The following is a 27,541-nucleotide window of genomic DNA, read 5'->3' on the forward strand; positions in this document are numbered from 1 at the left end:
AGTGAACCCTGATGTGATCTACATTGTAGATGCTGAAGAGGAACAGACTGATACAGAAGAGGAAAACTCAGACTCTCAACAACTGAAAATTTCCATGCATGCTGCTAATGGCACTCCCGAGGAATAACCTAAGCACACCTTCACACTACAAGTGCAAATGGGTTCAACAATGGCTCTAGCACTTGTAAATAGTGGCCGTACCACTACCTTTCTATCCCCTTTAATAGCTTTGAGAGCTGGTTGTGAACTGACACCAGCCAAGCAGGTCAAAGTAACTGTTGCAAATGGAGGAACACTACTTAGTGACTTTTCCTACAAAAACCAAAATTACAACATCCAGGGAAAATCCTTCTGCTCTGATTTTCGAGTGCTGAAACTCACAGGATATGATATGATTTTAGGGGCAGAGTGGATGTATAAACACATTCCAATAACTTTTGATCTTCCTAATTTAACACTGTCAATCAAAGATGATCAAGGAATGCTCACTACCTTCATTGATGAAAGTCTTCCAACTAGTCCTTGTTCTCCAACACTGCAAGAGATGGATCATCTTCTGGAGGAGATGTTATCTGGAGCCCTACTGTGGATGCAGCCTGTCAGTCTGGACACTGAGAAAGTGCAGAAACACACTTCTGAAATATCTGAACTTCTAACTGAATTTCAGGATGTGTTTCAAGAACCTACAGGCCTACCACCCAAAAGATCTTGTGATCATGCAATCAACCTTGAGCCTGGAGCTCCTGTCATTAATCAAAGATGTTACAGGATGCCCCCTAAACAGAAGGATGCTATGGAACAAATAATCAAAGACCTCATCTAGAAAGGAATAATCAGACTGAGCAGTAGCCCTTATTCTTCTCCAACAATTCTAGTAAAGAAAAAAGATGGCACTTGGAGACTGTGTGGACTACAGGAAGTTGAATGCTTACACCATCAAGAACAAATATCCCATTCCTATGATTGAAGACCTCCTGGATGAGCTACATGGAGCAACAATTTTCACTAAGATTGATATAAGGAGTGGCTATCATCAAATCAGAATGAAACTAGAGGATATTGAGAAAACTGCTTTTAGTACACACATGGGCCTGTATGAATTCCTAGTTATGCCTTTTGGAGTGACCAATGGACCACCTTCCTTCCACCAACTGATGCACTCAGTTTTGGGGCCATATCTAAGGATTTGTGTACTGGTTTTCTTTGATGACATTCTGATTTTTAGCAAATCTTATAAAGAACATCTGAAGCACCTAAAGATGGTTTTGAAAGCTCTGAGAGATCACCAGTTGTATGCTAAAATGTCTAAGTGCATGTTTGCACAGAAGAAAGTGGAATATCTGGGTTTTATAATTTCTGCTGAAGGAGTGTCAACAGATCCTGCTAAAGTGGAAGCAATCACTCAATGGCCCACACCAGAAAATGTCACTCAGCTCAGAAGTTTTCTGGGATTAGCAAGGTACTACAGGAGGTTCATTAAGAACTTTAGAGTTGTGTGCAGACCTCTGTTTAATGCACTAAAGAAAGATGCTTTCACCTGGTCTGAGCAGCAAGCACAAGCTTTTCAAATGTTGAAAACTTGCATGACACAAGCTCCAGTCCTTGCATTACCTGATTACTCCTCCCCCTTTGTGTTAGAAGCAAATGCTTCTGGCTATGGGATTGGTGCAGTTTTAATGCAAAAAGGGCAAACCATAGCTTTTCTCAGTAAATCCCTGGGCCCTAAAGCAGCTGGGTGGTCCACTCATGACAAGGAGGCACTGGCTATCATTGAAGCACTCAAACAGTGGAAACATTATTTTGCCTCCTCCTCCATAATCACCAGAACTGACCAGCAAAGCCTTAAACATATCCAAGAACAGAAGTTAACTGGGGGAATTCAACACAAGTTGCTTATTAAATTATTGGGCTACAAATTTACAGTGGAATATACAAGAAGGGAAAAGAAAACAAAGTATATGATGCACTGTCCTGAGTTAAATATGCATTACAAACCCTGTCCACTACTGCTGCAGTACTTGTTTGGATAAAAGAGGTGGTCAACAGTTACAAAAATGACCAGAAGTCCTCTGATTTAATAGCTGAATTGGCTATTGCTCCTACAGGGCACCCCCCTTATACCTTAACTAGTGGAGTTCTGAGGTATAAAGGAAAGATCCTCATTGGAAATAACAATGAGTTGAGATCTTCACTCTTGCAATCCTTTCACACCTCAGAATTAGGAGGACATTCAGGAGAGAGAGCTACATATCACAGGTTAAAAATACTGTTTTCCTGGCCTGGCATGAGACAAGCAGTAAAATCCTTTGTTCAGCAGTGTCCTATGTGTCAGATCAACAAAGCTCACCACCTTCCTTCTCCTGGACTACTTCAACCTCTTCCTGTTCCTGATTTTGCATGGACTCACATCTCTATGGACTTTGTGGAAGGATTGCCTGTCTCTGACAATAAGGATCTCATACTTGTGGTGGTTGATAGGTTCACAAAATATGCTCATTTCATTGGCCTCAAACACCCCATCAATGTGAAAATTGTAGCACAAGCATTTACAGACAACATCTTTAAACTGCATGGACTTCCTACTATCATGGTGACTGACAGAGATAGGATCTTTACCAGCCAACTGTGGCAGAAACTGTTCACCAGAATGGGAGTGAAACTACACCTTAGTACCTCATATCATCCACAAACTGATGGACAGATCGAAAGAGTGAACCAATGCCTGGGAAATTACTTGAGATGCATGTCTTTTGCACATCCAAGGAAATGGTACAAGTGGCTATCTATGGTTGAATGGTGGTATAACACAAGTTTTCACACTTCCCTCAACATGACTCCTTTTCAGGCATTATATGGAAAGCCACCACCACTCATTGCTGAACTCATGCTTCCTCTACCAGAGGGTGAAGACACACAAGCTGAGCTGGACAGAGACACAATTGCTCAGCAGATCAAAGACAACTTGTTGAAAGCAAAAGCAAGGATGAAACACTTTGCAGACATGAAAAGATCTGACAAACAACTTGAGGTGGGGGATATGGCTTACATCAAGTTACAACCATACAGACATACAAGTCTAAGCATTCACAGACACTTGAAACTCCACTCAAAATACTATGGACCTTTCAAAGTTCTGGAGAAAATTGGAGCAGTGGCATACAAACTTCTCCTGCCTGCTGATTGCAAACTCCACCCAACCTTCCACATTAGTCCGCTCAAGAAGCATCTTGGCCCTGATGCAGTACCTAACCCGAAATTACCACTGTTGGATGATGATGGACACATTCTCATACAACCTGAAGCAGTTCTGCAATGCAAACTGATACCACGAGTCCAGGGTGACATCAGCATACCAGTGGTGCAGTGGCTGATCAAATGGATCAGCCTTCCAGCTGACAAGGCCACTTGGGAAGACGCAACCTTCATATAGAAAGTTTTTCCCAGCTTCCAGCCTTGAGGACAAGTCTGTTGTCGATGGGGGGGGGATTGTCAGGACAGAGGCAACTGCGGCAACAAATAGATGGGCAACAGTACCATTTCAATTGTCCAAGTGCTCTTCATCCATCGATCTACGATCCTACGGCTCCAGCACAAGTACCGCTTTGCGCTTTAGTTAATCACTCTCATCCGTAGATCTCTAGATGTGCGGATCAGACCGTTGTAACGTCTCTTTCAAAACTTTACCGCAGCTCTGTAACTGAACATGTCGCTGTCGTGCTTTTCACCTGCTCCTTCCCTTTTTAAGCCCTCCCCCGGCTTGTGGAGAGGGCATTATGGATGATTCTGGGCTTGTCCCTTTTAGCCGCCGTGTTCCGGCTGGCAAACCCTAGCTAACGCGTTTCAGATCTTCCCCAAATTGATTCACAATTTGTTCTCAAACTTCATTGTTTTTACCCTATTCTTCTGAGATGTGTGACAGACAGTAGCTAGACCATGTCAGGTGTGGCTCGCCAGGCGGCTCGGCCGGTGGCGGCGGGGGCGTTGAGGCAGTCGCCGTGGTCGGAAGCATTGTGTGGTCTGTGGTGACTCCACTGACTGGCTGCCGTGACATGATGAGGAGGAAACACCGGCAGAACAGGAAATCAAATGTGAGTTTGGTTCATCGGAATTTGTCCGTTTTTTTAGGTAAATTGCATCCACCGGAGTGAAGTCTGAAAAAAAACCCGACTATAGTTAAGTTGCTCGAAAAAATGTAAGCTGAGGCCCTCTTTGATTTGCAGGATTTTGAAAACACGGGAATAGGGAAAATACAGATTTTGAGTGGCATGTCCACTTTTTTTTTGAGGATAAGTGACATGTCCACTTGAATCCTATAGGATTAGCATAGAGTGTTTGATGCTACAGGAAAAACAAAGGAATTGAAAAAAGAGGTTGGAGTGGATGCTAGATTTCCAATGAAATGTAGTACACTTGATTCAATAGGAAAAAATACTATAGGATTCAATCCTATGAATCAAACGACAAACGTAGGAAAAAATCCCACGGAATTCCTTTGAATGAAAGGAGCCCTGAATTTTCGCTCCGTTCGATTTAAATTCAAGGGCTCATGTAACTTCTTCCTCCACTAGCCCTTCTTTGACCCATCAAACACACTAAGCTATGGGAGAATGACGGCCAACCAGTATGGCCACATGGTGCATGCTGGTTGGCTGTGGCAAATAACTTTTTGATGTTTTTGAAAGATGAAATTGAGAAAAAAATATTTTTTGAAAGATGAAATTGAGTTTTTTTTCTTTTGAGAATTTTTTTTGAAGATTATTTAAAAGATGGAAGTGAGACTATTGTTTCTTTTTCATTTAAAAAAATGTTTTTAGGCTTTTTATTAGATGGACGTGATGTTTACGTGTTGCGAGAAAGTTTTCTTTTTAATTTTGAGATGAAATTTAGGTTTTTTCTTTGAGAGGGAAAAATACACGCACAACTCCCTCTCAAGAGGGCCGCTATGGCTGGCCCCAACCACTAGTCCAATCCAATGCTGGTCGACCCACCTGTTGCTACAGCTCACGGCTGGTGCTCTCGCCAGCACCTCGCACCACGTCATGTTGCTGCTACCTATTGGGGAACGTAGTATTTCAAAATTTTCATACGATCACGCAAGATCTATCTAGGAGAAGTATATCAATGAGCGGGGAGAGTGTGTCCACGTACCCTCGCAGACCGAAAGCGGAAGCGTTAAGTAACGTGGTTGATGTAGTCGAACGTCTTCATGATCCAACCGATCAAGTACCGAACGCATGGCACCTCCGCGATCTGCACAGGTTCAGCTCGGTGACGTCCCACGAACTCTAGATCCAGCTGAGGCCGAGGGAGAGTTTCGTCTGCTCGACGGCGTGGTGACGGTGATGGTGAAGTTACCGACGCAGGGCTTTGCCTAAGCACCACAACAATATGACCGAGGTGGAAATCTGTGGAGGGGGCACCGCACACGGCTAAGATCAACTTGTGTGTCTATGGGGTGCCCCCTCCCCCGTATATAAAAGAGTGGAGGAGGGGGAGGGCCGGCCTCCTATGGCGCGTGATGACCCACAAGTGCAGGGGATCTATCATAGTCCTTTCGATAAGTAAGAGTGTCGAACCCAACGAGGAGCAGAAGGAAATGACAAGCGGTTTTCAGTAAAGTATTCTCTGCAAGCACTGAAATTATCGGTAACAGATAGTTTTGTGATAAGATAATTGGTAACGGGTAACAAGCAATAAAAGTAAATAAGGTGCAGCAATATGGACCAATCCTTTTTGTAGCAAAGGACAAGCCTGGACAAACTCTTATATAAAGGAAAGCGCTCTTGAGGACACATGGGAATTATCGTCAAGCTAGTTTTCATTACGCTCATATGATTCGCGTTCGGTACTTTGATAATTTGATATGTGGGTGGACCGGTGCTTGGGTACTGTCCTTCCTTGGACAAGCATCCCACTTATTATTAACCACTATTGCAAGCATCCACAACTACAACAGAAGTATTAAGGTAAACCTAACCATAGCATGAAACAAATGGATCCAAATCAGCCCCTTACGAAAGCAACACATAAACTAGGGTTAAGCTTCTGTCACTCTAGCAACCCATCATCTACTTATTACTTCCCAATGCCTTCCTCTAGGCCCAAACAATGGTGAAGTGTCATGTAGTCGATGTTCACATAACACCACTAGAGGAAAGACAACATGCATCTCATCAAAATATCGAGCAAATACCAAATTCACATGACTACTTATAGCAAGACTTCTCCCATGTCCTCAGGAACAAATGTAACTACTCACAAATAATATTCATGTTCATAATCAGAGGGGTATTAATATGCATTAAGGATCTGAACATATAATCTTCCACCAAATAAACCAACTAGCATGAACTACAAGGAGTAATCAACACTACTAGCAACCCACGGGTACCATTCTGAGGTTTGGAGACAAAGATTGGATACAAGAGATGAACTAGGGTTTGAGATGAGATGGTGCTGGTGAAGATGTTGATGGAGATTGACCCCCTCCCGATGAGAGGATCGTTGGTGATGACGATGGCAATGATTTCCCCCTCCCGGAGGGAAGTTTCCCCGGCAGAACAGCTCTGTCGGAGCCCTAGATTGGTTCCGCCAAGGTTCCGCCTCGTGGCGGCGGAGTTTCTTCCCGAAAGCTTGCTTCTGATTTTTTTCTAGGGTAAAAAACTTCATATAGCCAAAGATGGGCACCAGAGGGGCACCAGGGGGTCCACGAGGCAGGGGCGCACCCAGGGGGTAGGGCACACCCAAACCACCCTCGTGGACGGTGGGTGGCCCCCCTCTGGTATTTTCTTAGCTCAGTATTTTTCATTAATTCCAAAAATGACTTCCGTGAAGTTTCAAGACTTTTGGAGCTCTGTAGAATAGGTCTCTAATATTTGCTCCTTTTCCAGCCCAGAATCCCGGCTGCCGGCATTCTCCCTCTTCATGTAAACCTTGTAAAATAAGAGAGAATATGCATAAGTATTGTGATATAACGTGTAATAACAGCCCATAATGCAATAAATATCAATATGGAAGCATGATGCAAAATGGACGTATCAGCGCGTCCTAAGGGGGGATTCCTGCTCCTACTAGGAGTAGGTTCCCCCCCTTTCCTAGTCCAACTAGGAGGGGGAACGAAGGAGTAGAGGGAGAGAAGGAAAGGGGGGCCGGCCCCCTCCCCAATTTGGATTGGGCTTGGGGGGCTCCCCACCACTTGGCCGCCTCCTCCTCTCTTCCACCATGGCCCATTAACTCCCCGGGGGTTCCGGTAACCCCCCGGTACTCCGGGAAATGCCCAAACTCATCTGAAACCTTTCCAGTGTCCAAACATAACCTTCCAATATATCAACCTTCATGTCTCGACCATTTCGAGACTCCTCGTCATGTGTGTGATCACATCCGGGACTCCGAACCTTCGGTACATCAAATCACATAAACTCATAATACCAATCATCATCGAATGTTAAGCGTGCGGACCCTACGGGTTTGAGAACTATATAGACATGACCGAGACTCATCTCTGGTCAATAACCAATAGCGGAACCTGGATGCTCATATTGGTTCCTACATATTCTATGAAGATCTTTATCGGTCAAACCGCACAACAACATACATTATTCCCTTTGTCATCAGTATGTTACTTGCCCGAGATTCGATCGTCGGTATCATCATACCTAGTTCAATCTCATTACCGGAAATTCTCTTTACTCGTTATGTAATGCAACATCCCGCAACTAACTCATTAGTCACATTGCTTGCAAGGCTTATAGTGATGTGCATTACCGAGAGGACCCAAAGATACCTCTCTGACAATCGGAGTGACAAATTCTAATCTCGATCTATGCCAACTCAACAAACACCATCGGAGACACCTGTAGAGCATCTTTATAATCACCCAATTACTTTGTGACGTTTGATAGCACACTAAGTGTTCCTCTGGTATTCGGGAGTTGCATAATCTCATAGTCATAGGAACATGTATAAGTCATGAAGAAAGCAATAGCAATAAACTAAACGATCAAAGTGCTAAGCTAACGGATGGGTCATGTCAATCACATTATTCTCTAATGATGTGATCCCGTTCATCAAATGACAACTCATGTCTATGGCTAGGAAACTTAACCATCTTTGATTAACGAGCTAATCAAGTAGAGGCATACTAGTGACACTCTGTTTGTCTATGTACTCACACATGTACTAATTTTCTGGTTTAATACAATTCTAGCATGAATAATAAATATTTATCATGATATAAGGAAATATAAATAACAACTTTATTATTGCCTCTAGGGCATATTTCCTTCAGTCTCCCACTTACACTAGAGTCAATAATCTAGATTACATTCTAATGATTCTAACACCCATGGAGTCTTGGTGCTGATCATGTTTTGCTCGTGAGAGAGGCTTAGTCAACGGGTCTGCAACATTCATATTCGTATGTATCTTGCAAATCTCTAAGTCTCCCTCCTTGACTTGATCGCGGATGGAATTGAAGCATCTCTTGATGTGCTTGGTTCTCTTGTGAAATCTGGATTCCTTTGCCAAGGCAATTGCACCTGTATTGTCACAAAAGATTTTCATTGGACCCAATGCACTAGGTATGACACCTAGATCGGATATGAACTCCTTCATCGAGACTCCTTCATTTTCTGCTTCTGAAGCAACTATGTACTCCGCTTCACACGTAGATCCCGCCACGACGCTCTGCTTGGAACTGCACCAACTAACAACTCCATCATTTAATATAAATATGTATCCGGTTTGTGACTTAGAGTCATCCGGATCAGTGTCAAAGCTTGCATCGACGTAACCATTTACGACGAGCTCTTTGTCACCTCCATAAACGAGAAACATATACTTAGTACTTTTCAGGTATTTTAGGATGTTCTTAACCGCTGTCCATTGATCCACTCCTGGATTACTTTGGTACCTCCCTGCTAAACTAATAGCATGGAACACATCAGGTCTGGTACACAACATTGCATACATGATAGAACCTATGGCTGAAGCATAGGGAATGACTTTCATTTTCTCTCTAGCTTCTGCAGTGGTCGGGCATTGAGTCTGACTCAACTTCACACCTTGTAACACAGGCAAAAAAAGCCTTTCTTTGCTTGATCCATTTTGAACTTCTTCAAAACTTTATCAAGGTATGTGCTTTGTGGAAGTCCAATTAAGCGTCTTGATCTATCTCTATAGATCTTGATGCCCAATATATAAGCAGCTTCACCGAGGTCTTTCATTGAAACATTCTTATTCAAGTATTCTTTTATGCTATTCATAAATTCAGTATCATTTCTGATCAACAATATGTCATCCACATATAATATCAGAAATGCTACAGAGCTCCCACTCACTTTCTTGTAAATACATGCTTCTCCAAAAGTCTGTATAAAACCATATAATTTGATCACGGTATCAAAGCTTATATTCCAACTCCGAGATGCTTGCACTAGTCCATAAATGAATCGATGGAGCTTACACACTTTGTTAGCACCTTTTGGATCGACAAAACCTTCTGGTTGCATCATATACAACTCTTCTTTAAGATATACATTAAGGAATGCGGTTTTGATATCCATTTGCCAAATTTCATAATCATAAAATGCGGCAATTGCTAACATGATTCGAACGGACTTAAGCATTGTCGGTGTCAAAACCGGCGGATCTCGGGTAGGGGGTCCCGAACTGTGCGTCTAGGATCGATGGTAACAGGAGACGGGGGACATGATGTTTACCCAGGTTTGGGCCCTCTCTATGGTGGTAATACCCTACTTCTTGCTTGATTGATCTTGATGAATATGAGTATTACAAGAGTTGATCTACCACGAGATCGTAATGGCTAAACCCTAGAAGTCTAGCCTATATGAATATGGTAATGAGTATCTCTCTATCCAGACTACGCTCTCCGGTTTATATAGACACCGAAGAGATCTAGGGTTACATGGAGTTGGTTACATAAGAAGGAATCTTCACAGTTGGTCGCCTAGCTTGCCTTCCACGCCAAGGATAGTCTAATCCGGACACGGTTATAGTCTTCGGCCTTCGTATCTCCACAGCCCATCAGTCCGGCCCAATGAATAACAGGCCGGACGCCTGAGGACCCCCTTAGTCCAGGACTCCCTCAGTAGCCCCTGAACCTGGCTTCAATGACGAGGAGTCCAGCGCGCAGATTGTCTTCGGCATTGCAAGGAGGGTTCCCCTTTTTCTGAACTCCAAGATAGTCTTCAGACGCGATGATTGTATCTGGACCTATTACACACACCATACACAACCGCAGAGAGAATATAATATTTGCACGAATCTAATCTATTGACGGCTTCTTTTCAACACGACATCGCGTCTATCCGATCATAATTTCGAACTGTTTTTTATCTGTCATCCCACGTTTCGAGACGCGGTTGCTATTGGCATGTCTTGTCGAAGCAGAGATCGTGTCCCCTCATTGCAGGATTCTCATCAATGCGGGCATGGGTAACTCAACCGTGTCGTTTATACAGCCCTTGGGAACAGGTGAATCCTAAGGCGAGTGAGGAGGCGTTTAATATTTGCTGCCTTTATAAGGGGATAAGGATTCCCTCTTCATCTTCTCACGCTCTCTCTCTGTCTCCACCTTTTTGATCTCGAGCTCCATCGTCCAAGTTCTCATCTCCTTTCCACTCAAGCAACCATGTCCGGATCCGGTGGTCAGGGCAAGTGGATGGTCTCCACCGTCAAGGAGGAGGACATTACTGAGCTTCGGGCGGCCGGATATTTGGCGAAGGAGATCGCCCACCGTCTGCCGGCCAAGGGACAAGTTGTCCCCGCGCCGGAGCCCACAGAGAGGGTAGTATTCACCCCCATTTCTTCCGTGGGCTAGGGTTTCCACTCCACCCCTTCGTTCGTGGGCTGATGTATTATTATGGGATAGACTTCCATGATATGTCCCCAAATTCCTTCCTCAACATCTCGGCGTTTATCATCGTGTGCGAGACTTTCCTCCGCATCCAACCATACTTCGGGCTGTGGCTCAAGGTCTTCAACGTGAAGCTGAAGGTGGTGGACGGCCAGCACGCGGAGTGCGGAGGAGCCATGGTGAGCAAGCTGCCCAATGTCTCCTGGCCGAAAGGTACTTTCATGGAGACAGTGAAGGAATGTCGGAGACAATGGTTCTACATCACAGAACCCCGTGGCACCACCTGGGCCGCGACTGCCGAATTTCGCTCCGGTGCTCCCATGCGGCTCACCTCTTGGGTCGAGAAGAGCCCGGACTAGTGTTCGTCCGATGAGCTGATAGCATTGCATACACGTGTCCAAAGCATGATAGTCAAGGACGTCAAGCTCGTCGATGTGATCCAGGTGATGTTAGTTCGCCGGATTCTTCCATGCCAGCGCAGAGGACGACCTTTGTGGGATTTCAACCCGAAGAAGCATCGGACCCTGGTGAGGCTCTTCGAGACCACCCACGAAGATGCCTGGAAGTTGCTCTTTAAGGGCAACGAAAAACCGCCGGCCACAGATTCAGACCGTGGTCACGACTGTAAACACCCCGCCAGTGAGGTATGTTACTTTTGACGTATCCCCAACTTAAATGTTTCAAGGATGATTTTTGAGATTTTATTATTACTCTCTCAGGACTGGATGGAGAGGGCGAAGCGGTGCCAGTGTCTGTCCCCGCTGCCCGAAGAACCAGTCATCCCATGCCTAGCGAAGATGCTAGTGCCGGCGCCAAACAAGGCGCTGGAGAAGAAGGCCAAGGGGGCCAAGAGTGGCCCCCATCGCAAGGGCACTTCGGAAGCGACGCCCGAAGACGACGAAGCCCATTCCTTTGTTCCTGAGGACAATGACAAGGAAGAGGAGGAGGAGGAGGAGGAGGAAAACAACCCTCCTCCCGAGGAGAAGAAGAAAAAGAGGGCGGCCTCGGCGCATCTGGAGGCGAAAGCGCCCAAAAAGGGGAAGGGCGCCCCAGCGGTCAATACCGCGTGGGACGTTGACAGTAGTCCGGAACGACGCCCCCGCACTTAGCCCCAGGCCGCATCATAAGTGACATGGCTTATTCATGCGCACGTCTAGCCCTTTCTCTTTGTTATTTTAACATGGTTAACTACATTATTGCAGTCCGGCCCGTGAACTTATCTAGCGATCCTCATTTGGAGGTCCGTTGGCTCCGTCGAAGATGGCGAGCATGTCGCCACCGCCTGCTTACTCCCCCGGGGCCAGGGACGACACCGAAGTGTTGTCCCAGAGGACCGCTCCGAAGGGAGGAGCCTAGGACGATGTCCGGGAGGCGCCACAAGGCGAAAACTCCACTACCGGACACATGGGGGGGCCAATCCCCATGGAGACTGGCAAAGAGGGCCATATCCAGTTCGGCCCTAGGCAGAATACGATTCCGGAGATCCATATGGCTCCAGAGTCGGGCGAGCAGCCCCTTTGAAGGAGGGAGGTGTGCCGCTTCCGCCGGTTGCTCCTGTCCATCCGGGGGCGCCGGATATCCTGATGGAGGCGTTGCGAGGTGCCTCCGTTATGGACGAGCACCATGTTCTTATGGGCATGGTGATCGAGAAGGTTCAGTTCGCCAAGAGTGGACTGAACGAAGCCTGCAGCAACCTATTGACAGGTTTCGAGGTAAGTTACATAAAAAGAGAAAAACCCCATGTAGTCAGTAGCCCCTGAGACACTGTCCGGTGTTCGGCGAGGAGAACCGGACAGAGGATCAATCTTTTGTTGCAGGAGACTAATGTAATATGTATGCATAAGTAGGCATCGCTGTTGGCCGCAACCTCGCATGCTGCCGAAGTCTCTGAATTGAGGCAGAGGCTAGAGCGGACCGAGAACGAGCTCGGCGAGGTTAGGGTTCGGCTCCAGGAGAAGCAAGGTGAGTAACGACTTGCTATGTGTTCGGAAAGCGTGGGCGATGTATATTGACTGTAGTGTCGTAATGTGTGCAGGAGCCGTGGCCAAGGTCAAGTCCCCGAGGAAGGCCCTGGCGAGGCCGAGGAGAAGACTGTCCAGCAGCAAGCCGCCCGTAAGAAGCTTAAGGCCCGGGTTAAAGAAATCCAGCATGAGCTCTAGGATGTGGTGAACAAATGTGAGACCTTGGAGCATGATGCGTCGGCTCAAGGGGCCGAACTCACCAAGGCTCGTTAGAGCGCGGAGACCGTGCGGAATGAGGCCCAAGCCGCCCTCCAGGAGATCCAGGAGGCCAAGAAGATCACGGCAGGTAAGGCTTTTAAGATGCAAAGCAAGTATGCTGTGAAGCAGTACCTGTTACTAACCCGGGCTCGGAGTTCCCCAGGGGCTTTTGCGGATCTACCACGCAGTGTATCAGACGCTGCGGAGTTCTATCGAGCCGAAGGAGGAGGTTCTGCAGAGAAGCTATTCTGGTCGCAGTATGCGATGCCAGATCGTCCCGTGTCCTTCACCGATCAGCTGAAGAAGCTGGTGGAGCTGCACCGGGTGGCCGAACTAGCCATGAAGGACGTGATGATCCGGCTATGGCCAGCCGAAGCTATGCCCGGCAGCTACTTCGGGCTCGTGAGGCGGCTAATGGCGGCCTGTCCACGGCTGGACGTCATCAAGCGCTCTGCCTGTATTGAAGGTGCCCGTATGGCCTTCGCTCGTTGCAAGATGTGGTGGGCGAAGATGAACGTCGTTGAAGTTGCCAGCGGACCGTCGGAGGGCAAGGAGCACCGCACACTCGAGAGATATTTTGCGGATGTCGTAGAAGGGTCTTGACTTGTGGCAGCTCAATGTTCACAGGACATTGTGTTTGAATAAATGTATTCATGTTGCCCCGCCTTGTATTATGGAAACAAAGCCCGTAATGTAATTTTGTTATGCTTTAATTGTTTCCTCCTGTGCGTCCATGTTATTTGTAATCTGAGGGTTGGCCAGTCGTCGGCTTCTGCCCTCGCGTAAGTAGTACGGAGGTGTTCGGGATGGGATCTAAACAATCTTGATCCAATTATATGGTCCTTTGTAGGAGTTGTTTAGCGCAACGAACAAGGCAATGAGACTATACGACTTAAATGCCCTCACTTAGCCATAGGAGTTTTATAATTAAGCAAGTGCGCAGCCCCTAGTCCAAGCCAGGGTGTTGTCAGCATCTGATCGGGAAGTGCCGATCCTCCGCATGACGTGGAAAAAATATCCAACGATTTTGTAACCCTCGAACAGCTGACCGGCTCTCGCCGTATCATGACAGTCAGTTTTCGGCTTTCTCTACTGAGGTGCTCATCCGGTCAAGGCCAGGGCACAATCGCAGTAGTTCTCCCTTTACTACCCTAGCCGATAGAGCAGAACGTAGGGTAGCAAGCACAGGAGCCGGGCAACCCAACTATTGACCAAAGACATGATTCGGAGCCAATGCATATAATGCTGAACTAGGGGTGCCAAACTTATATATAACAAGTGTTCGGACTTTGATGCCATATTGTGTGGCGATAAGTAGCCCCTGGCGAATATGAGACGTACAAAAGAGTACCGATGCAGCCAATAAGCAGATCGAAATAAAACAAAGTAAGAAGCGAAAACTACAGAAACTGGGCCGCGAACCATTTTTATTATAATTGGATGGATACGTCAAGGCATATTTTGTACAGATGGTGCGAGAAGTATCCGGGCTATTTAACATGCTGTAATCAATAGGGCACAGCGTGCGGGTCCTGAGAAATAAGTATGAATACCGTCAAGAAGAACGTATAGAGGTTACCCTACACACGTGTGCTGCTTGCCTCCGTTGTATGACAATCCTTCTAAAGGACTTGCAATCAGGCCCACGGAAAAAGGTACCTGAAACAAGAAAAAAGAGTAAAAGTATGTGTGTCTGGGATTGGTCTGGCCGAACTGTAGACCCCAGGTTATCTTGTGCCTCCGTCGATGTCCATGGAATTTTGAGTGCGTAATTGTGTACGCGTGGTACGAATGCCACTACCTCATTGGGACAGGGACGGAGGCCGAATTTCTAGTCAAGCTCTTGACGAGTCGCGCTGTCCTATTGCAGTGTAGTCCGGAACCTCTTAATGATGTTCGAGGGCTCAACAGCCATACTATTGTGCTGCTTGAGAAGGCCGCTCTGTACTTCTGCTGCTAGGGTGGCGGTGTGCTCCTCTGTTCGGAGGGAGCGTTCCATTACCATTGACTGTTATGATGCCATGTGGACCGGGCATCTTGAGCTTGAGATAAGCATAGTGTGGCATTGCATTAAATCTAGTAAACGTGGTTCGTCCGAGCAGTGCGGGATAGCGCTGCGGAAGGGGACGATATCGAAGATCAAATCTTCGCTTCGCAAGTTGTCTGGAGAACCGAAGACCACCTCCAGCATGATTGAGCCCATACAGCGGGCCTCTACGCATGGTATGACTCCTTTAAAGGTAGTCTTTGTTGGTTTGATTCATGAGGGGTTAATGCCCATCTTCCGCACTGTGTCCTGATAAAGCAGGTTGAGGCTGCTACCACTGTCCATCAGGACTCGTGTTAGGTGAAACCCGTCAATAATTGGGTTGAGGACTAGTGCGGCTGAACCGCCATGGCGGATACTAGTTGGGTGATCTCGACGATCGAAGGTGATCGAGAATGATGACCAGTGATTGAATTTTGGGGCGACTGGCTCCACCGTGTAGATGTCCCTAAGTGCTCGCTTACGCTCTCTTTTGGGGATGTGCGTAGCGTATATCATGTTCACTCAGGGAGTCCTGGATTAGGGGGTGTTCGGATAGCCGGACTATACCTTCAGCCAGACTCCTGGGCTATGAAGATACAAGATTGAAGACTCCATCCCATGTCCGGAAGGGACTTTCCTTGGCATGGAAGGCAAGCTTGGCGATACGGATATGAAGATCTCCTACCATTGTAACCGACTTTGTGTAACCCTAACCCTCCCCAGTGTCTATATAAACCAGAGGGTTTTAGTCCGTAGGACAACATACACATCAACAATCATACCATAGGCTAGCTTCTAGGGTTTAGCCTCCTCGATCTCGTGGTAGATCTACTCTTGTACTACCCATATCATCAATATTAATCAAGTAGGACGTAGGGTTTTACCTTCATCGAGAGGGCCCGAACCTGGGTAAAACTTCGTGTCCCTTGCCTCCTGTTACCATCCGGCCTAGACGCACAGTTCGGGACCCCCTACCCGAGATCCGCCGGTTTTGACACTGACATTGGTGCTTTCATTGAGAGTTCCTCTGTGTCGTCGCCGTTAGGCTCGATGGCTCCTATGATCATCGATAGCGATGCAGTCCAGGGTGAGACCTTCCTCCCCGGACAGATCTTCGTCTTCGGCGGCTTCGCACTGCGGGCCAATTCGCTTGGCTGTCTGGAGCAGATCGAAAGCTACGCCCCTGGCCGTCAGGTCAGATTTGGAAGTTTAAACTACATGGCTGACATCCGTGGGGACTTGATCTTCGACGGATTCGAGCCACTGCCGAGCGCACCGCGCTGTCACGACGAGCATGGTCTACCTCTACCGCCGAACAGTGCCCTGGAGGCCGCACCCGCATCGGCTCCGACCCTTAATTCGGAGCCAACTGCGCTGATCGAGGATGGGCGGTTGGACGCCACCTCGGGGGCTGCGACCCCAACAGCGATTGAGCCGAACACCAGCCCCGTACTCTATGAGACTCGTGACTCCAAGGAGCCGGACTCTTCTCCGGACTCCGAACCCTCTGCGCCCCTGCCGATCGAATCCGATTGGGCGCCGATCATGGAGTTCACTACCGCGGACATCTTTCAGCACTCGCCTCTCGGCGATATCCTGAAGTCACTGAAGTCTCTCTCTTTATCAGGAGAGCCCTCGCCGGACTATGGACAACCAGGTTGGGATACGGACGATGAAGAAATTCAAAGCCCACCCACCACCCACTTTGTCGCCACTGTCGACGACTTAACCGACATGCTCGACTATGACTCCGAAGACATCGACGGTATGGACGCCGTTGAAGGAGATGATGAAGAACCAGCGCCTACTAGGCCCTGGAAAGCCACCTCGTCGTATGACATATACATGGTGGACACCCCAAAAGAGGGAGATGGCGATGGAACAGCAGAGGATGACCCCTCCAAGAAACAGCCTAAGCGCCGGCGTCAGCGGCACCGCTCAAAATCCCGCCAAAACAAACATGGTGATTCCAGCACGGGAGATAATAATACTCCGGAAAGCACCAAAGAAAACCCCCTCCAGCAAGATTTAGCATAGGAGGATGGAGAAACAAGCCCTCATGAGAGAGTGGCAGATAGAGAGGTCGAGGACGATAATTATATGCCTCCCTCCGAAGACAAGGCAAGCCTCGACAACGAAGAATTCGTCGTGCCAGAGGATCCCGTCGAGCAAAAGCGTTTTCAATGCAGGCTTATGGCCACGGCAAGAAGCCTCAAGAAAAAACAGCAACAGCTTAGAGCTGATCAAGATCTGCTAGTCGACAGTTGGACTGAAGTCCTTGCGACCGAAGAGCATAAACTCGAACGCCCCTCCAAGAGCTACCCAAAGCACAGGTTGCTACCCCGATTAGAGGAGGAAGCACTTGATGCGGTCGACCGGCCACCTCGTGGTCGCGACAGAGAGGCCTCTCGGCCCTCCACTCAAGCCGCACCCCGTACCAAGGCACGGGAATATGCGCCGGACCTACGAGACATGTTGGAGGACAAGGCAAGGCAAACAAGATCGATCTACTGATCGCGTGGGCGCCCCACGTCTCGAGACGGTAACCGTCACACCGGCCACAAGTTCGGCGGGGCCGAAAACAGTAGACAAGGCTCATTGGAGCTACGTCATGATATAGCCCAGTACAGAGGCGCCGCACACCCACTCTGCTTCACAGACGAAATAATGGATCATCAAATCCCCGAGGGTTTCAAACCCGTAAACATCGAATCATATGATGGCACAACAGATCCTCCGGTATGGATCGAGGATTATCTCCTTCATATCCACATGGCCCACGGCGATGATTTCCACGCCATCAAATACCTCCCACTCAAGCTTAAAGGACCAGCTCGGCATTGGCTTAACAGCTTGCCAATAGGATCAATCAGTTGTTGGGATGACCTGGAAGCCGCATTCCTCAACAATTTCTAGGGCACTTATGTGCGACCCCCAGACGCTGATGACCTAAGTCACGTAATTCAGCAGCCAGAGGAATCGGCTAGGCAATTCTGGACACGGTTCCTAACAAAGAAAAATCAAATAGTCGACTGTCCGGACGCTGAGGCCCTAGCAGCCTTCAAGCACAATATCCGTGACGAGTGGCTGGCCCGTCACCTTGGACAGGAAAAGCCGAAATCTATGGCAGCACTCACGACACTCATGACCCGCTTTTGCGCGGGAGAAGACAGCTGGCTCGCTCGTAGCAACAATATAACCAAGAACCCTGGTAATTCGGACACCAGGGACAGTAGTGGCAGGTCGCGTCGTAACAAGTAGAAGCGCCGCATTAACGGCAACAATGCTGAGGATACGGCAGTTAATGCCGGATTCAGAGGCTCTAAATCCGGTCAGCGGAAAAAGCCATTCAAAAGGAATCCTAGGGGCCCATCCAGTTTGGACCGAATACTCGACCGCTCGTGCCAGATACATGGCACCCCTGAAAAGCCGGCCAATCACACCAACAGGGATTGTTGGGTGTTCAAGCAGGCAGGCAAGTTAAATGCCAAAAATGAAGACAAGGGGCTGCATAGTGATGACGACGAGGAGCCCCGGCCACCGAACAATAGTGGACAGAAGGGTTTTCCCCCACAAGTGCGGACAGTGAACATGATATACGCAACCCACGTTCCCAAATGGGAGCAGAAGCGCACGTTAAGGGACGTATACGCGGTAGAGCCAGTCGCCCCAAAGTTCAACCCATGGTCCTCCTGCCCAATCACCTTTGATCGAAGGGACCATCCCACTAGCATCCGTCATGGCGGGTTCGCCGCATTGGTCCTAGACCCAATTATTGATGGATTTCATCTCACTAGAGTCCTTATGGACGGCGGCAGCAGCCTGAACCTGCTTTACCAGGATACAATGCGGAAAATGGGCATAGATCCCTCGAGTATTAAGCCCACCAAAACAACCTTTAAAGGCGTAATACCAAGTGTAGAGGCCAACTGTACAGGCTCGGTCACACTTGAAGTGGTCTTCGGATCTCCGGATAATTTCCGAAGCGAGGAGTTAATCTTCGACATAGTCCCGTTTCGCAGTGGTTATCACGCACTGCTTGGGCGAACCGCATTCGCTAAGTTCAATGCGGTACCGCACTACGCATACCTTAAGCTCAAGATGCTAGGCCCTCGAGGAGTAATTATGGTCAATGGAAACACCGAACGCTCCCTCCGAACGGAGGAGCACATGGCGGCCCTTGCAGCAGAAGTACAAAGCAGCCTCTCCAGGCAGTTGTCCAGTTCGGCCACTAAACGACCGGACACAGTCAAGCGCGCCCGGAGTAACCTACAACAAGACCGCCTGGCACGATCCGATCAGGCGTAGCAATGCGGCTCTAACCCCAACCCTCACAAAAGGGCGATGCCAGTACTTCGCGTACATAACTACGCTATAAAGATACCATGGGTACAGGGGGAGGGGCACCATCACGGCACGCCCAAAAATATGGCTTAAACCGTACCAGGGGCTGCCGATTTTTTAAATATCTCTTACTTTCAGGACTCCATCCTTCGGAAGGCTTGGTCGGCAGTTCAATTGCCGCACAAACGATGCAAGAACCAGGGAAGCAGATAAGCCACACCGCATTACGGAACTCCCAGGTGGTCTCTATCACGAGCAGTATACCCGTTCCGCATACTATTCCGCAGCTTGCCCCTGGAACGGACATGATAACTAGTCCAACCTTCCACTTATCACATTACTTGTATCGTTCTGCCTTGATCGCACCCCTTTTTAATAAACAATGCATAGCTTTCGTCTATTTTTGCATTACCTTTTTTCTTTATATATGTTCCTTAACGACATGTTGCACCCGTACACGTTGGTACGGCCAAAATACGCCAGGGGCTTTAGTACCCCTCAATATGGTGTGAGAAGTCCGAACACTTTAACAAGTGCGGCACCCCGAACTTATAGCATTATATGCATCGGCTCCAAATCATGTCTTGGGTCAATAGTTGGGTTTTCCCGGCTCCTATGTTTTGGTGCCTTACGTTCCGCTATATCGGCTAAGGTAGCACTAGGAGAACCACTGCAATTGTGCCCCAGTTGAGCTGGGTCGAGCACCTCAGTGGAGAAAGCTAAAACTGACTGTCATGATGAAGTGAGAGCTGGTCGCTGTTCGAGAGGTTTTTCGAGTCCCTAAAGACTTATGCTGCTTAGGGCGAGGAGCCGGCTCTGTCCGGCCAAGGCGTGGATAGCGCCCCGAACTCGGTCTTGCGAATACCAGGGGCTTCGCCGAAATTTAAAATTATAGAATTCTATGGCTAAGTGAGAGTGTTCACGCATTATAGTCCGATTGCCTTGTTCGTTGGGCTGAGCGCCTCCCTCAAAGGACCCAAACATGGGAAAAAGAGCGCTCAGGTTTATCCCCGAACACCCCAGCACTAGCGGCATGGGGGCAGAAGCCGACGACTCGCCATTTCTCAGAGTTGATAAACAGCCGCATAGAAGGTAATATTTTAAATTCCAACAGCATTGCTTAGCGCATATAACCAAGTTTTCAGCGCACAGGACAAAACGAGCAAGTTTCACTCAAAAATTACATCCCTAGAACATTCATCCGCCACAAGGCGGGCACCCTTCAGAACATCCTTATAATAATTCTCGGGCTTGCGATGCTCTTTCCCCGGCGGTGGCCCGTCCTTCACCAGCTTCTCAGCATCCAGCTTGCCCCAGTGCACCTTAGCACGGGCAAGGGCCCTACAGGCACCTTCAATGCATACGGAGCGCTTGATGACTTCAAGCCTTGGACAGGCCTCCACCAACCGCCGCACCAGCCCGAAATAGCTCCCAGGCAGAGCCCCTCCAGGCCACAGCCGAACAATGAGGCCCTTCATGGCCTGTTCGGCCGCCTTGTGGAGCTCGACCAGTTGCTTCAGCTAGTCGCTCAGGGGCACGGGGTGTCCGGCCTCAGTATACTGAGACTAGAACACCTTCTCTGTCGAGCTGCCCTCCTCGGCTCGGTAGAATGCGGCGGCATCGGATACACTCTGGGGAAGATCTGCGAACGCTCCTGGAGAGCTCTGGATTCGGGTAAGTAACAAGTAACTCACGTTTATGTGTTTGCTTTGCATAAAGAATGCCTTACCCGCCGCTATCTTCTTCACCTCATCCAACTCCTGGAGGGTCTTCTGGGATTCGGCCTTGGCAGACTTGGCATTTTCAATAGCCACCACGAGCTCGGACGCTCGCGTCTTTGAGTCAAGCTCCAAACTCTAATGTTTTTCCATGAGAGCCTGGAGCTCTTGTCGCACCTTGCCAACCTCGGCCTCATACTTCTCCCGCTCGGTGCGCTCCGAGGCCGCCCTCTTCTCGGCCTTGACCAGCGCCTGCATAAGGGTCGCCACTTCAGACGTGGCCCCTAAAATAGCCATGATAATCCTGTCATTGTTTTCAACTGCACCTTTTTATATATATTTTAAAACAAGGTATTTCTTACCTTCATTGTCCTCGAGCTACTTCTTGGCACGCCCGAGCTCTTGCTCGGACCGCTCGAGGTTCTGCTTTAGCGTGTCCACTTCCGCAGTCAGTGCGGTGGACGCAAGCAGGGAAGCCTGCATATGCATATTGACTCATTTTTTAGACTCCTGCGAATTCTATTTGATCCTCTATTCGGCTTTTCTTCCCGAACGCCAAACAGAGCATCAGGGGCTACTGTCTATGCGGTGCTATTATTTACACATTCTTTACTTACCTCAAAGCCTGTCAAAAGGCTAGTACAAGCTTCAGTCAGTCCGCTCTTGGCGGACTGAACCTTCTGGTCCACCGCACTCATAATTGCGCGGTGCTCCTCATCGATGGAGGCGCCTTGAAGCGCCTCCAACATATTGTCCGGCGCCTCCGGTTGGACGGGGGCCGCCGGCATGGTGGACTTGCTCCTCTTGGAAGGAGGTCCCCCGCCGGACTCTGGAACCTTTGAAGGTTCCGGAGCGGTGTCCGGCCTAGAGCCGAACTTGGAGCCCTGAGGGGTTTCATCCCCTTTACTCCTGGAGTCCGGGAGGTCGCCTTGCGGAGCCCCCAGGACCACCTCCTCCCGGTTTGGAACCTGTTGGGACAACACTTCGGTGTCGTCCGTAGGGCGGGGGGAGGAAGCCGTCGGAAGTGAGTTCACATCCGATGAGTCCAGTGAGCCGCTCGACGACGCGTCGATCCGGTCTTTGGGTGGGCTGCATAAACACATTCGACGTAAGGGAAAGCTGTGCAATAAACGAATACTATGAATTACTCTGGTATCCGGATACTCACGATTTTGCCAGGGGCTTGGCCTTGGGCTTCCACTCCTCTCCGCCGCTGTCGGCGGCGGTGGAGCAGTCCAGAGGAAGGGTTTTCCCCTTCTTGGACCCTCCGGCCTCCCCAGAGAGGGCGACCTTCCTTTTCTTCTCTCCTCCCGCTGGAGGGGGAGAGTTCTCTTCTTCTTCCTCCTCGTCTTCACGAGAGGAATGCGCCTCGGAACCGTCGGATGATGGATCTGACACCTCCTAGCACCGGGCACTCTTTCGAGTCCTCGCGGCCTTTTTTGTGACCTTCTTCTCCGGCACCACATAGGGTGCCAGAACCAGCAGCTTCGCCAAGCGAGCGTCCGCTGGGCCTTCGGGCAACGGAGCCGGACAGTTGATCTGTCCGGATGTCACCTGCCAATCCTGCATGGAGTCAAATTATGAAACACTGATATCCTGTAAAAGAAAAAAACAGCTTACCGCGAGAGCATGACGCTGCGCACTAAATCCGTGATCCTCGGTAGCGGATGCGGGAGCCTCGGCGCCTTTGAAAAGCACCTTCCAGGCATCTTCGTACGTCGTGTCGAAGAGCCTGCTTAGAGTCTGGTGCCGTGCTGGGTCGAACTCCCACAGGTTGAAAGCCCGTTGTTGACACGGGAGGATCAGGCGGATGAGCATAACCTGGACTACGTTCACAAGCTTGAGCTTCTTGTCCGCCAGGGTTTGGATGCATGTTTGGAGTCCGGTCAGCTCTCCTTTTTTACCCCAAGACAGGCCTGTCTCCTTCCAGGAGGTGAGCCGTGTGGGGGCTCCAGATCAGAACTCGGGGGGTGCGACCCATTAGGTGTCGCGCGGCTCGGTGATGTAAAACCACCCCGATTGCCACCCCTTCAGGGTCTCCACAAAGGAGTCCTCGAGCCATAGGACGTTGGCCATCTTGCCCACCATGGCGCCTCCGCACTCTGCCAGGTTGCCGCGCACCACCTTCGGCTTGACGTTGAAAGTCTTGAGCCATAGGACGAAATGGGGGCGGATGCGGAGGAAGGCCTCGCACACGACGATAAACGCCGAGATGTTGAGGACGAAGTTCGGGGCCAGATCGTGGAAATCCAGGCCGTAGTAGAACATGAGCCCCCGGACAAATGGGTGAAGAGGGAAGCCCAGTCCGCGGAGGAAATGGGGGAGGAACACCACCCTCTCATGGGGCCTAGGGGTGGGGATGAGCTGCCCCTTTTCGGGGAGCCGGTACGCGATGTCGTTAGACAGGTATCCGGCCTTCCTCAGCTTTTTGATATGTCCCTCCGTGACGGAGGAGACCATCCACTTGCCTCCCGCTCCGGACATGGCTGGAGGAGGTTGAAGTGAGGAGTGCGCAAGAATGGATAGGCGAGGGAGGAAGAAGGCGTAGGTGAAAAGGTGGATCCTTATCCCCTTATATGGGTGGACGCGACTACATGTCCCCACCAGCCTGGTAAAACTCACTTATCTCCAAGCACCATAATCAATGGCGCGGTTGGGTTACCCACGCCTGTATTGATGAGAATCCCGAGATAAGGGGACACGATCTCTGCTTTAACAAGACGTGCCAAGGAAACTGCCTCGCATGACGCGCTGAGGTGGGATAATGAAACGACTCGGATAAAGGCTTGGCCGTGGTGTGACACGCTACGGAATACGTCAGCAGATTAGATTGGTGTAAATATTATTCTCTCTATGGCAATATGTGGAAACTTATTTTGCAGAGCCGGACACTATCTTCGTGTTCAAAATCTTCTATGAAGTACTTGGAGGAGGAACCCGCCTTGCAATGCCGAAGACAATCTGCGTGCTGGACTCGTCGTCATTGAAGCCTGGTTCATGGGCTACTGAGGGAGTCCTGGATTAGGGGGTGTTCGGATAGCCGGACTATACCTTCAGCCGGACTCCTGGGCTACGAAGATACAAGATTGAAGACTCCGTCCCGTGTCCGGAAGGGACTTTCCTTGGCATGGAAGGCAAGCTTGGCGATACGGATACGAAGATCTCCTACCATTGTAACCGACTTTGTGTAACCCTAACCCTCCTTGGTGTCTATATAAACCGGAAGGTTTTAGTCCGTAGGACAACATACACATCAACAATCATACCATAGGCTAGCTTCTAGGGTTTAGCCTCCTCGATCTCGTGGTAGATCTACTCTTGTACTACCCATATCATCAATATTAATCAAGCAGGACGTAGGGTTTTACCTCCATCGAGTGGGCCCAAACCTGGGTAAAACTTCGTGTCCCTTGCCTCCTGTTACCATCCGGCCTAGATGCACAGTTCGGAACCCCCTACCCGAGATCCACCGGTTTTGACACCGACATTCACCGTTTTGACTTGAGGGGGAAATTTCTTTTGCCCCCCAGTGTTTGGCTGCCGGGGCTCTTCGTCCTCGTCCTCACTTTGTGATACCTTTTCTTTGTTTTTGGCATTTAACTTGCCAGCCTGCTTGAAGACCCAACAATCCCTGTTGGTATGATTGGCTTGCTTATCCGGGGTGCCGTGAATTTGGCATGGACGGTCGAATATGCGGTCCAGGCTGGAAGGTCCGTCGTTGTTTCTTTTATATGGCTTCTTCCGTTGGCTGGACTTGGAGCCACTGAATCTGGCGTTGACTGTGGTGTCATCGGTGTTGTCTCCATTGCTTCGGCGTTTGTTTCTATTGCGCTGGAGCTTGCCGGTGTTGTTCTTGGCCTCAGTGGGGCCTACCTTGTTGGCTGTGTTTTTGCTACGAGCCAGCCAGATGTCCTCACCCGCGCAAAAGCGGGTCATGAGTGCCGTAAGGGCTGCCATAGACTTTGGCTTTTCTTAGACGAGGTGGCGTGCTAGCCATTCGTCACGGATGCTGTGTTTGAAGGCTGCTAGGGCCTCGGCATCCGGCCGGTCAATGATCTGGTTCTTTTTGGTTAGGAACCTAGTCCAGAATTTTCTGGGTGATTCTCTAGGCTGTTGAACTATGTGGCTTAAGTCATCGGCATCTGGTGGCCGGGCATAAGTTCCTTGGAAGTTATCAAGGAAAGCCTCTTCCAAGTCCTCCGAGCTACTGATGGAATTCTCAGGTAGGCTATTTAACCAGTGTCGAGCTAGTCCTTTGAGCTTTAATGGGAGGTATTTGATGGCGTGGAGGTCATCTCCTTGAGCCATATGGATATGGAGAATAAAATTTTCGATCCATATTGTAGGATCGGTTGTGCCGTCGTATGACTCAATGTTGACAGGCTTAAACCCCTCGGGGAATTCGTGATCCAGCACCTCGTTTGTGAAGCAGTGAGGGTGTGCGGCGCCTCTATAGAGGGCCGCATCGCGGCGGAGCTCTGATGGAGTCCGTTTGCGGCATTCGGCCCGGGCGTGGTTAGGTTTGTCAAGTCCGAATAGGTAGCCGCCGTCGTGCCTTGAGGCACGTCCTCGCGATCCGTAGATCGATCTTGTATGTCCTGCTCTACTGTCCAGTGTGTGCCGAAGGTCGTACGTGTGACCTCGAACTCTTCCATCTCTATTTTTACAGAGCGGTGGTGTAGGCTGCTGTTCGGCCTGAGTTGTTGTTTTATCCCGACCGCGGGGTGGCCGATTGGCCGCCCTGTCTCGACCATGTGGTGGTCGTTCCGCATTACGTGAGGGAGATGTGTGCTCCGGTGCTTCCTCATTGAATTGAGGTAGCAGTCTGTGTTTTGGGTAGCTCTTGGCTGGGCGCTTGAGGCCGTATTCTTCGGCTGTCAGGACGTCAGTCCATCTGTCAACGAGTAGGTCTTGTTCAGCTTGAAGCTACTGATGTTTCTTTTTCAGGCTTCTTGCAGTGGCTATGAGCTAAAGCTTAAAGCGCTCCTGCTCTAGAGGATCCTCAGGCACGATGAAGTCTTCGTTGCCGAGGCTTTTCTCCTCCTCAGAGGGTGGACGGTAACTATCGTCCTCCGAGTCATCTTCTATGGCCTGTCCATCAGGGCTGTCTTGCCTGTTCTCCTGTTCCTCATGTTCGGATCTAGCTCCGACAGGGTCTTCGTTGTTTTTGGTGTCTCCCGGAGTACTAATTTCTCCGGTGCCAGTGTTGCTATCTTTTGAGCGACGAGGCTTAGAGCGGCGTTTGGGGCGCCGGCGCTTGGACTGCGTCTCGGAGGGTTTATCCGCGTCTGGCTCTTCTTTGTCGTCACCAGATCCTTTAGGTGTATCAACCATGTACACGTCGCACGAAGAGGTGGCCGTCCAACGTCTAGTGAATGGCGGGTTTTGGCGTTGCTCCTTGTCGGCATCGTCATCCATATCGTCGATGTCTTTGGAGCCATAGTCAAGTACGTCGGTTAAGTCATCGACGGTGGCTATGAAGTGGGTGGCGGGTGGGAAGCGAAATTCCTCGTCATCTGCCTCTAGCTCAAACTGGACATAGTTCGGCTATGAGTCTTCCTCCAAGGACAAGTTCTTTAAAGAGTTTAGTACATCACCGAAAGGTGAATGCTGGAAGATGTTTACGACGCTAAATTCGAAAATCGATAACCGATCCAGCTCGGTGTCCGCAGGGACACCTGATCTGGAACGTATAGCCGAAGACGAGTTCGGAGTTCCATTGATGCGCTCGTTGTAGGATGTCCAGTCCGTGTGCGGCTCCAATGCCACGGACTTTGTGGCCTCGGAGGTCATGATCTGCTTTAGTTTTGGAGCCGTTGCAGCAACAGGATCCATCTCCTGGACGTAATCCGATAACATATTTAAGTCACGTTCGGAGCGCGGGGGAGTAATTGCCGCGGTCTCAAATCCATTGAAGATCAAGTCTCCACGGATATCCGCGATGTAGTTCAAGCTTCCAAATCTGACCTGATGGCCAGGGGCGTAGCTATCGACCTGCTCCAGATGGCCAAGCGAGTTGGCCTGCAGTACGAAGTCACCGAACACAAAGATTTGTCCGGGGAGGAAGGTTTCTCCCTGGACGACATCATTACTGATGATCAAAGGGGCCATCGAGTCCTTTGCCGATGGCACAGTGGAACTCTCAATGAAAGCACCAATGTCGGTGTCAAAACCGGTGGATCTCGGGTAGGGGCTCCCAAACTGTGCGTCTAGGATCGATGGTAACAGGAGATGGGGGACACGATGTTTACCCAGGTTCGGGCCCTCTCTATGGAGGTAATACCCTACTTCCTTCTTGATTGATCTTGATGAATATGAGTATTACAAGAGTTGATCTTCCACGAGACCGTAATGG

The 27,541-nt window shown here is 49.4% G+C and overlaps 1 protein-coding gene and 1 pseudogene across 1 annotated transcript; one reads left to right on the forward strand and one right to left on the reverse strand.

The window, feature by feature from the left end:
- Positions 1–169: 169 nt before the first annotated feature.
- LOC147976476 (uncharacterized) lies at positions 170–823 on the forward strand. Its single transcript, XM_087520872.1, has one exon. The coding sequence runs from the start codon at positions 170–172 to the stop codon at positions 821–823; it is 654 nt and encodes a 217-aa protein (XP_087376998.1).
- A 21,936-nt stretch (positions 824–22,759) lies between these two features.
- LOC147976477 (uncharacterized) lies at positions 22,760–27,297 on the reverse strand (annotated as a pseudogene).
- Positions 27,298–27,541: the final 244 nt, after the last annotated feature.

This window comes from Triticum urartu, chromosome 4A (assembly GCF_056163025.1).
Source record: "Triticum urartu cultivar PI428250 chromosome 4A, HENAU_Tu73, whole genome shotgun sequence".
NCBI lineage: Eukaryota > Viridiplantae > Streptophyta > Magnoliopsida > Poales > Poaceae > Triticum > Triticum urartu.

What these genes read in the sequence shown, in the direction of transcription:
- LOC147976476 (XM_087520872.1), top strand. Translation starts at nt 170, where the DNA reads ATGGCTCTAGCACTTGTAAATAGTGGCCGTACCACTACCTTTCTATCC.